Here is a 12,440-nt window from a genome sequence, read left to right on the forward strand (position 1 = left end):
GAAGAAATCCTGCCTCAGGGTAACTTCCACCTATAAAAACGGTGTTTTCTATTAATTTTCAAGGTATTCTGAATATTAACTGCTGTCACAGTTGACATTCTTGCCAACTTTACAAACGTCCAATTGTTTTTTTCAAATTTAAGATTTTGACAATGGCTTCCAATGGGAAAAGTGTTTCATTGCTGCACTGAAAAAAAAAAAAAGATTTAGTAAAGATTTAATTCCCATTATTTCTCTCAGATACATATACTGCATGTTTCTTTATATTTTGTGTTCACCCAAGTGGATCAAGTTTTCTAAAGCTACCCAAATTTTCCCTCGGCTTGCTTAACCTATACAACTTACGCTACATGCAAATATTGTTACATTACCACTAGCTCAGATTTGTGGATCATTAATAAAGCTATTAATCACAACTGAATTTAGTATTAAACATGAAGGTGAGATTACTTTATTAACCTTTTGCCTTCTTTCCTGCCTCTTAGCCAGAAACAACACATTTCAGCTTTGAGTTTTGTACAGGCAAGTCAGTCAAACATGAGTGATCACCTAAAATATCTGTTACTAAATGAACATGACTGGAGTGCTTTAAACCCATTGCAAAGCATATCTCAACCGTATGTACTTCCTAGCTGGTAACTACACCCCTATTGCTTGAGGTTAGCTTTCATCAAGCCTCCTTTTGCCATGCAGGTACCAAAGTATTTTTCTGATAGCAGCTCATACACGTTAACCTGAGACAATTTACTTCGCTATATATCAGTTGTTACTGTAGCACCAGTTTAATGGCTTAGGGTTATAAATATTATTAATAAGACTAACAAAACTTCTCAACATATCTAATAACCCATTGATCACAATTTGTCCCCTCATTCACCTTTGCCCTTCATTGCTTTGATATTGTAATAGTGATTTAAGATCTAGAAACTCAGGAGAGCAACAGGAACCTATTTGAATGCAGTTACTTATTTTTTTCAAGTTTAACATATCACAGCTTCCTAGAAACTGAAACGAATGTATAATTTCAAGTCTTGAGATATAAGGGGGTTTGTTATAACTATTTCTTTTTCTAGAGATGAGGAATAGTTGCAAATATGTACTAAAACGTGGTTTGTAGATAATCTGCTGTTAACATCTGTGAAACTATGTGAATTATCGACATCAATGCTCTTCACCTTCAAACCATCCTCAATAAATCAATTAAGTACTTGAACTATATACTCCACCTAAGTTTTGAGCTGATTTTGAGCAGTAAACCCCCAGCCATCTGGTGGTAGTACTGTCCAGATTGCTGGGCAGAAACATAGTAGACATTACCTAAGTTATTTAATTTAGTATTTCATATTGTAATTCTGATATTATTGCTTTAGCCACATAACTTAAGATAATCCTCTTTCATTTTCTGAACATGGAAAACCTCCCCACCTCACCAGTAATTAGCTTACATGCAGGAACATCCAGGCAGTATTTGTCTTTACTATGCCTATTACTATTACTCAAGTGTCAATTATAGTAACTGTAGAAGACTGGCAAGACTTGCATGGCCAAAATTAATTTCCCAAATGGATTTTTTTTTCCCCCCCCTCATCAATATTTTGTTTGAAATTCCATGGAACAACCTTTGCTTCATATTGGTACTGGACATTTTTATTAATAAGTCTTTTGTGTTAACATTAGAAAACTCATGGTGAAATCTTCAATTTAACTCTCGGTTATCTTCAAGGACAGTAATCCCATTGAAAAGTTTAGTCACCCTTTAAAACTAAAAACAAGCTTAATGGACACAAATTTCATGTCTCACCAATACAACTCCCTTTTAGATTTTGAAACTTTCACTGTATTTTTCAATAGTATATCACCTTTGTAAAATTATGCCCCTTTATTACTGTTTTAATTATAATTTTTGATGACGAATATGCTGACTCACCTAGCAGTCTGACACATAAGAATTCAAGATGTTCTGAAAAAGTTTTTCAACTATCACTGCCAGTAACAAATTGCTATTTGAACTTGTATTCCCAGGTCTGACAGATCTTTGACTAAATTCAACAGAAGCAGCTCTTGAAAAAGAATTAAAATTGGACGCAATAACTGCATTAAATCAACAGGTAATATGAATAACGCTGCATCTTGAGCAATCAGAAACCTGGAGGAATATGTTATCCAGTTTCAACAGTCTCTTCTAATGTGGTATTTGGACAGTTGATTTGCTCACCCAAAGAGGAAAACAATCAGAAACAGTAATAACATTGTAAAAGTACTGTGGTTTTGAAGACTAATGTGCCATTATTAGCACTATTATGAGTTAATAAAACATCTCATTTTTACTGTAGCTCTAAAAATCCATTCGGGTGTTTTTCTCTTATCTGTAACCCTTCTTGCTTAAAAACAAGGCAGAGGAAATATGTAACAATGATTCTTACCTTCTGAGAAGTATTTTTAGAGATAAATGCAAAAATCTGTTACAATATTCAGTTAAGTATTAACCTCAGCTGGGGACGATTCAGCTATAAAGACTGACACTGCCAGTTCATGATATAATGATCTCCTGCATATCATACTGATTTGCAGATGTCACGTTTTAGACTAATAACAAATTGCAGGTCTCACAACTCACTTTCCATTTTAAGGTATTTTTAACTTTCTTTTTGTTGTGACAGGCAACAAAAAAATGATTAAATTTAGTCATGGGATTTGACGCTACAGCAGGCTGACTTCTATTTGTTGATTACTATTGATTTTCTTTGATACTTCATTTAAAAATCAATAGCTAGAAAGAAAAATAGGCATGGTTTACACAAATTTAAACATGCTATTGTATGCTAGAAGAGGCTACAGTTTTGGCAGGGCACTAGCATCCAATTATGAGAAAAGCTCTTAACAGGTGAAACCAAGGGCTCCAGATCGATATTCAGTTTTCTTTCTCAATCAGAGAAAGTGGCCATAAATTAGGCTCATCAGTGTTATTTTCATGACACTCCCAAAGCAAATAATTTTAAAATTTTTTTCAGCCTTCCACTGCACTCATACTAAAGGACAAAAGGTAAAGTTTAGAACAAAGCTTAAAGAAAAAAAATTAAAAATAAATTTTTACTACCTGGAGTTCATCCGTGCCTTTAGCTTTTTGGCCTTCTTTTTAGTTTTTTGTTTCTCCTCTCCATCTTTTAATGGTTCCACAGGAACAGAACTCTCAATCACAATATCCACAATGTACTTTTTTAATGACAGGTGCTCCTGCAGGAAATATGGAAATAATATTTAATCTTACAGTATGTGATGGAGATCATAGATTACCTTCCCAGGAAGCAGCAGTGGTAAATATTTAACAAAACGTTAAGAAACTGAAGAAAAAATTTAAAATAAATTTGGGAAGATATTATTTCATACTGGAGAGAATACATCACGGGTATTACAAAGAGAAAAGGAAGAGTAATTATTGAGAGAAGTAAAGGAGAATAAATATTGTCCTGCATTTTCAAGAAACTGTTACCTAACAGCTATGAACTCCAAGTTGACATCCTCTCTCTTCTCCAAGCTGCCTTTTACAGCCATGTGAAACCAATGCCCTGCCCTACCAACGTAACTCATTATATTAAATGAACTAATTCTGGTTTACGATTTTAACTCTCCTTGAAAACCTAAACTTGTCTTTTGTTAAAATACATTGAAACTATTCACTACTTACAACACTACCACTTATTGATGGGAATATTACTTTTCCTCTCACATTAACAAAATTGCATTTAAATAAAATATTGGTAAAATTTCAGTTGCCCACAGAAGAAATGCTTTAATTATGAAATAGTACAGTTTTGACATAATGGCATGCAAGAAAAGGGAATGTGATTACACCATGTGATTTTAAATAAAAGCTTTGTTTCAAGATTTTAAAAAATGTTACAAAAAATTTCCTATTTCCTCAGAGGTACTTTCAGCGGAAGTATAGACTACCCCAATGCAGTTCAAGGTCTACATTTAAAATAAATATTTATAATTTAGAGATGAATAACCAACAAAGCTATTCCCCTAAAGCTGTTCTCAATTTTGATTGACCTATGCTATCCATGAATGGACATGTAGGTGCTTGTAACAATTCCAATGACCAGTGGACTATCCAGAAACTACACATGCAAAGAAAACACCCGAAAAAATCAAAACCAAAAAAAAACCCTAAAAAAACGCACAGCTGCTAAACTGTCTTATTTTTCCTCAGTTCTCTCAAGTCAGAAATTTACTCAAAGTACTCTATGCAGCGTTAGATTTCAGCAACCAAGAAGGATTTCTACTCTTGCGTGCCCCTTCTGAACTTACTTTTCCATTTAAATATGCATTACTGAATTTAACCTCTTCTGAACTATCAATGTACTTCAGACCCTTGTCAGCGCAAGAAGCTTACACAAATTTAATCAACGCAATTTTAAAAGTGACCCACTTAAACCACTACAATGTCCTCAATTAGTCTCCTTTGGTTGAAAAATATGTGTAACCTGATGTTCTGCACGATACTGCAACGTCCTTCTATGATAGTAAAAGACTAACAGACACATTCACACTACTGAAAACTCTCGTACAAATACCTCATCTGCAACAAGTGAACACCACATCTCCATATTGCACTGTGGCTGCTCGTACTACTGGGCTACAAAAGCCAAATGTATCAGGTTTATTTTTACAAATAACAACAAACAACTAGTTTAACACCAGTTATTAGAATGTATTTACCACATTTTTAATATACTGAGGCTTATTTTAGATTTGTTTTCTTATAGAATACTGACACATTATGAAGTATAGGTCACCATTGCTTATTAGGATAATTTATCCTTGAAAATGGTTAGTGCCACAATCAGATGTGGTTATTCCTTCCTTTTTGGTAAGTATCCTTCAAATTCAAAGTAAAAGGTGAAGTGTTAAAAAATTTATAGACAGTATTTTCCAGAAAACAACCTATATTTTCTTTCACTGATTCAGGAAAACATTATGCCTGTTGAAAACAAAATAAATCTGTGAGATTTCCTGGAAAAAGACCATTTAGTTTTTGTAAAGCATTGCAGCATGATATAACCTAGCAATATATATTTGGTCAAAATAGTAATTGAAATTTCTATTTTAAATCATATGAATGCAAAATGAATGTGAATTAATATTAGACATAAGAAATCAAGCATAATAATCTAAGCAAATTCTAAAAGTAACGCTGACTTTAACTTGGCTACACTGCCTACCCTGTGTAACTCCCCGTACACCTGAACATTTTTTCCCCCGATGTATTGTCCATGTTGTTCCAACCATGGATATTGCTATATCCATATGTAACAGTAATTTTAACAGCTTTTGTAAGCATTTTTCTCCCCCCTTAATATTACCCATTTAATTTTAGCAAGAAGTGCTTAAAGGAAAGCTTTCTTAAGGTATCTCAAAAGGCTGCCCCCCTTTGAGCATGATTCAGTAGTATGAGACTAGCAAAATACCCCCATTTTTGATGAGTTTGTTCTTAACCAATCTGTAGTAGCCCAGAACATAAACCATCCCAGTGCTGGTTAATGAAACCCCAGTTCATTTTTGTCTTCTAAGAGAGATGTATCCCTGAACATCTACTTAAAAATAGCTTTTCCCTCAAATTTTCTTTTAAAAAACAAAAACCTGGTCATAAGGCTCAAACTTCACAGGAAACTGATGGTTTCAAGTTTTTCAATGGTAAGAAAAGAAAGGATTTCCTCAGAACAGACTATGACACTATTCCTGCTTTGCTACCACACTTCAGGGTACTTAACCGGTGACTTTTTGTGGATGATCAGTTATAAAAAAAAAAGATATGAATTATTTCAGTGGGGTTTGATATGTACATACCTGCTTTCCAAATTCAAAGTGCACCTTAGCATTATAACCTACCATTAGTTTACCTCATGTCTTGTGAGTGAGATGAAGCACTGATATACAAAACTAACAAGGACTATTACTGTAGTTCTACATCTTTGTTCAACAGTGAAACTCTTTTTTTGTTTCATCAGATCTTCAAACTATTTACTATATCCTTCAAAGCGAGAGCAGAGCAAAATGAAGTTAACACTGCGCTTTGAAATGGACACCACCTTACAAGAGGGGCAGAACATCTCCGTCCAGGTGCAGTCAGCCTGCCGTCCTCCTGCAGCACAACGGCAACTGCAAACATGCGATCAGACTTCTGCTAGGCAGAAACGAGTGAGACAAAGCCTTGTATCCCCTTAGCAGACACTCATCTCTTTTTCCTAATCTCATCTGTGGCTTAGCACATGACTCGAAGAGAACTACAGGGTTCAACAAGCACATTCATTTATCAGCCTGTGAGGGCCAAAAGAGGTCTTGCTGTCAATAGCACACAGGATGGTTACAAACCATTTTGTTCCCATGAACTCAAGCACCTTCATGAACGGTGTTTCTCAGAGTTCTCAGCTTTCACGTGTGGCAGTTGGGATTAATATCAGACTTCATACATACAGCTCATTAAAGTAAGACTAGAATAATAATACCTTGTGTCACAAAAAGTCACTTTTCGAAGGTACAGATCAAAGCGCAGGATTATCACAGTAGGCAGATCTACACCATTCAGGTGTGAAAAAAGTGTAACTAAAGCTTGGTATTGAACGACAACTGACATCTGAAGATAGCTGCTGCTATATTTTGCTTCAGAGCCGTGTAATAACATTTATTCCCGTATTTTATTAAGCTCCTCCTAGTTATACCTGAAAAAACAAAGGTCTTCAAATCCACTGAGTCACATTAAACTACAGCATGTCCACTCCTTTAAATAATTAAATTCATGCTTAATTTTACTTGCACGACCATTGGTTGGACAGGTTAACATACCAAAAAAGTAATTGCTGTAAGTGTATGAAAGTGAGCAAAGCCAGTGCAATGTTTAGAAAGTAAACTTGTTTCATCTTCTGAATGCTTATTATATTCAAGCAATAATGAAATTATTAAATTTCAAGTTTTTTAATTTCTAATAAAGGTAATGCAAAATAACTGGGTAATCTATTCAAGTCTTCCTGAAAGCCTTTTACTTTTTTAATTATTATTTTTATATAAGTAAATGCTAAATGCAGTGAGAATTACTAAGACTAATTTATCCTCTCCATAGAGGCATTCTGGTGTTTGTTTTTACAATGGGCAGGGGCATTACTGGCCTCATTCTGTGCTATGTTGAGCACATTCTGACTGATAATCACTGCAAACCCTCAGATATTAGTAAATCATCAGATCTTTGGAGACTTTAGGCCATTATAAATGCAAAGCATTACTAAATAAAGGTTCTTTTCTAATGAAAGCTTCTGTTATTAAGATCTGTATTCACATCTACCAAAGATGTTCATTGCTGTTTCAGTTTCTACACTAGCGATCCAATTTTAGCTGCGCAATTTCTCAAAAGCTTGGTTTTAAAGACTTGTGTATGACAAAAGACTTACGTAGGACAAAACCAGCAAAATTACTAACACAATACTTTTTATCTCAGGATTAAAATAGCACCAGCTATTTTAATAACGTAAAAGCACCAGCTTTACGTATCAGATTTCTGCCATCATTTTTCACACTTGGTAACTCATCCTTTAAGTTGCACAGCTGAGATCAAGCATGTCACAAAATAAGGTATCAACTTTCATGAAGATGGCAGAATCTGTCCCACAAAGAGCAGTTAGTCTGTACTACACTGTGATGTACAGCTGCAAAATATGGTAACAAGAATTGAATGCTGCTATATTTCTTCACGATCATCTGTATATATTCCTCTATGTATTCTCGGATGGTGATGGCTCAGTGATGCATTAGAGTAGAAACACTCCTGCTATTTCTCTCCAGTATTATTTACATGCATTCACCAAAACTAAAGGTTGTTTTTAACAATCACAAGGTATACTGTACCTGTTTCTCAGAAGGAGACTGTCTCTTGCTGAAAAAGCTTATGAAACCTAAAAGTAACCTGGTAAATATATACAATTTGATATTTAATGGCATTCTGTATAGGCACATCTTGCCATTTGAGATCTTTAAAACTCAAGCCATCTAAACCTCTAATAATTTTTATATAACACTGAAGACATTCTTAGAACAACCAAAATAAATCTCCTGTACAAGTTTCAGTACTTCATTTACAAGCAAGGTGATACAAACTGACATTAAATGCACATGTAAAACTGCAGCCACAACAAAGCAGACAAAATCAAAATTAGATTATTCACAAAAAATGTCTTTGCTTTTCCTCTCTTCTCCCTCCATCCTCAACTGTCCTAACTTTTAGATACTGAGAATCCTGAAGCTTTCCAAATGCAACAGATGGGCCTCATCTCTTGCCAAAACCATTATAGCTAAAACTAATAAGGTCACCCATGAAGTCACATTCTTGCTGGTTATTCCCTAGTACCATTCAACTGCCTGAAACAGAAAAACTACCCAGTTTATTTTGTGTCTTTAAGTTGGTAATTTTAGTTGACTAAGCACTAAACACAAGGTTTTTCTCTACAGACTGAATTACACTCCTTTTTCTTATACCACAACAAGAATTACAGCATTACTATCAATTTTCTCTGAAATAAAGTAAATTTTTCAGACTCCAGAACAAACATAATTCCAATTTTTTTCCATTAAAAGCATAGCAAATACTATAAAATGCTGAAATGTTATACAGTTGAGTATGGTCCACTTCAGTTTGGATAAGGAAAAGCATACCATAAACTGGATTCTGAACCTCGGTAATCTATATAAAATACAGATATTTTGGAGAGAGCTGGAGAACAGAGCTCCTAATTGACATCCTCTTCATACAATACCCATGCACAAGACCAATGCTCTTGTCTAGCTCTCCCCATTTAATGTCCTGATTACAGCAACAACATCCATGTATCGGTTCTTGACAGATGAAATGCTGGATACATAAGTATTTATCAAACCAGAACACAACTGCGAAATTATTTTCCTACCCAATCCCTTTGACTATGACACTTTTGGCTCTCTGTATTACATATAAGCTACTATTCATTGCACGACTCAGCAAATATTTATAGTAACATTATTAAATTGTGATGTAAAACACGCCAAACAGAATTCTTCCTAACAAAATTTCCTCATTCTAAAATTAGGAGTGAGCAAGACAGAAATACTTATTTCCTTTTCCTTTCTTTTTAAGTAAGCGTTGCCTTTTTATGAATTCTGCCTGGGGGGAGATTGCATAGGTAGGACAATACTGCAGTAGAGCATCTGTATTTGCTCAAGCTGAGACGAAAATCACAGCCTGGCGTTTGTTGCTGTAGGGCAGTCATAACTTAAAGATCCTCTGTTCTCCTGTGCGCACGTTGCTTCTTGCTGGCTCTCATGAAGCACAATATTCCTCCTAATACATAGCGGTAATAGACAGGGAAGGAAGGCTCTGAAAATCCTCCAGTCTGAAGCCAGCCAGTCGCTGGCAGGAGTGGCCAGGATCATCACCTAGTACATCAAGTATTTTCTGCCGCTTTCTGTAAGGTCTGGAGGGTCCTGTGCTACCACAAAGCAGCACCAGAGTGAAATCCTACTGTCTAGCAACAGGCATGTAAAGGCCTGGCCTTTCCAATGTACAGTCGGTTTTATACAGTGTGACACAGCACTTGATTAGCTATGTTACCATTATGTATAAACTAACCCAATTCACGTAAGTGGAAACCCTTCCGGCTATTGGACCTTCACCCAAAAAACTGAGCCAAACTGACCTTCTTGGAATCTGAAAAGTTTATAGGTTTTTTTCCGCTATTGTTTTTCATTTTCATTCCCTTCTGTATTTCTAGCTTCTGGCCAGAACTGAAACACAAGTGCCAGAATACCGTAAAGACTGTTTATTCTTATTATTTTTATATTCTTTCCAACCTTGAATCCCCAAGTTTGGAAAGAAAAGGCATTCTTAGAAGTTTTCTAACCCAATTTTGCAGACCAAGGCAAATTGACAAATATCTGACTCTAGCTATGTATCTAAAATCGATCTTCAGAACTTCCACACGCTTGTTTTTACTTGCCCTCTCACATCAGCATTAAAATAAACATGAGAAAGATTATAAAGAAATACTTTTAGTAGCTTATATCACATAATAATTGCTGTCATTCATTTACCATTTTCACAGAAAAAATAGCAAACCGAGTATTTTGTATAAACATAAGGTACATAAGTAATATATTCTAGCAAATCAATAGGTAACTATTCTGAAGCCTACATATATCTTTGGGATTAACATCTTTACCTGTTTCAAAATAAACAATATCCTGTAACTGCAGCAAATAATTAAAAAATGTTTTCGATATTTATTACCAATGTCAGGAATAATGGTTTCTTACTTGTATATAATCACTTGAAGGATGTACTTGCCAGATTTTGTAGAGGTTTTTAAGGTTCAATTCTAAATCATGTTACCACAGGAATATTTGTTCATGATTTTATTACATGTTTCAACAAAACTCCTCAGTATTTTATTTTTTTCCTCATAGCCTAGGACAATATTTAATACAGAAAACAGATGCTGAAGCAGACTGAGTTATATCAAATGCAAAATTAAATTTTCAACATTATAACCAATGGCAGCTTGAAAAACAAACGGTCATTAACGCTTAATCATAAAGAGACCAAATGTCTGTGATCAAATACTGTTATAATACCACAAGTGATGATCCACTCCAAAATATGGAGAAGATTCAAAATAAGGAAGGTATTTACCTCTTACCATTAATAAGAGTTATTGTAAGTGCTTCATATGTGAAGAAACAGGTTATAAAGTAATGGATATTCAAATATTATTTTCTCAAAATCAAGATTTTAATTATTGACGTTTCTATGCTAGAATGTACTGTAGAAGATGAGTATAGAGTATTAAAAAACTTTCATTATTCATTCAAAACTGAAGACTGACCTTTCATTGTAAAAGTAGTTTTTCCTTCACCTCTTGAATTTAATGAAGATTAAATTCTTTAAATGAGGGACTAATACTGCTTTTTAGCATGTCCAAACTAAATACTATTTTTACTGCTAATACCGACTGCACTTTTAGTCACCTTGCTTGTCCATAAATTCAATGATACGACAGCCTGCCACTAAGATAAATAGCAAATAATATTCTGAATAGTAGGTTCAGATTTTTCTTGGGATTTTTAATATCATTCCCTTTCCCACTTGTCACTCCAACATGCGGGAACAGAAGACAAAGTAAAGCTGTTTCTTCCACGAGAACAAGAATTCTGCATACTGGACATGGAAAGCATCACTCTGCAGATTAGGGAAGAAAGCTGGAAGGCACTGACATTATCATCTGGCTGCAAGGGCAAGCAAGAGAAAGGGGGAAATGAGAGTGCACTTGGCCCTGCCAGCAGTAGTTTTTCTTACTGGCTGTGAATATTCAAGATATCCAAGCCAAAAGGAGGAAGGGTGCAGCTGTTGGCAACTATCTATCACAATTAAAGACACAGCCAATAAACAATTAATCATGTACATTTTTGCCAAGAAAAACAACACTTTATAGTATATTAAAGGTAAGAAGCTATTGCTGCGCAAAGTACAAAAATCTAGAATTGATGTATAGAGCACTGAGAGACCTTCTGCAAACTGCATCATGGATTAAACTTTATAATTACATGATCGTTCATGACAGCTTCTTCTAGGACAAATGTATTCACAGCAGAATTACAAGGCCAGAGTTCCTGTGCTGAAAGGACCACAGGTATCCAACAGATATGAAACATCCATAAACAAAAATGGACCACAGATGCCTGGCCTAATTCCATTCCTCTAGCAACACACAACCCCTCTCTAAAAAAATCCTCCCTTCCTCAGGGAAAAAAAAAATTGAGTAAAGCAAACTCAGCCGGAACCCGAGGCTTTACTGGGATGGGGAGTTCTTGTTTGTAGGTGATTTACAGATTGCTTACACTGAGCAATAGAGAAGAAAAATGGGCTACTGTTGGAAAACTATAATCACACACCAAGAAAAAAATGAATTTACAATGAAGTCTATATTCTGTAACTCTGTGGATAAAAGAAACAGGAATATCGTTCAACATATGACCAAACCATATGCACCACTGTACTATCCAGAAATTACTTAAGTATTATATACCACCAGAGCCAAGATCATCTCCTTGTACTGTAATGGTCACAACTGATCATTCAAACGATCTTTTAGATAGGTAACCAAAGGAGTTCATAGGATACTATTCTTCATTTGAATAGAACAACTTGAAAACACTCTGAGATTCAGAAGTGAAAACAAAAAGCATTTTTCCCAATACAGCTAAGGCTGAAGCAGTAGAACAATACTTATATATAATTTAATTTGAATGAAAACATAGTGAATTAAAAAAATAAATAAATTAGCAAAGTTCAGACATCACCATGTCTCTAGACAAGAAATCTCCTTGTAAATACAGAAGAAAAAGAGCAAAGGTCAGGCATG

General features: G+C 34.9%; 1 protein-coding gene across 1 annotated transcript in view; it reads right to left on the reverse strand.

The window, feature by feature from the left end:
- SCAPER (S-phase cyclin A-associated protein in the ER) overlaps positions 1-12,440 on the reverse strand; it is a 258,080-nt gene that overhangs the window by 90,625 nt on the left and 155,015 nt on the right. Inside the window, exon 21 of the mRNA XM_009330071.1 lies at positions 3,098-3,234. Within this exon, the coding sequence (XP_009328346.1) occupies positions 3,098-3,234 (137 nt within the window). The remainder of the gene's footprint in view (positions 1-3,097; positions 3,235-12,440) is intronic.

This window comes from Pygoscelis adeliae, unplaced genomic scaffold, assembly GCF_000699105.1.
Source record: "Pygoscelis adeliae isolate BGI_AS28 unplaced genomic scaffold, ASM69910v1 Scaffold298, whole genome shotgun sequence".
Lineage (NCBI taxonomy): Eukaryota > Metazoa > Chordata > Aves > Sphenisciformes > Spheniscidae > Pygoscelis > Pygoscelis adeliae.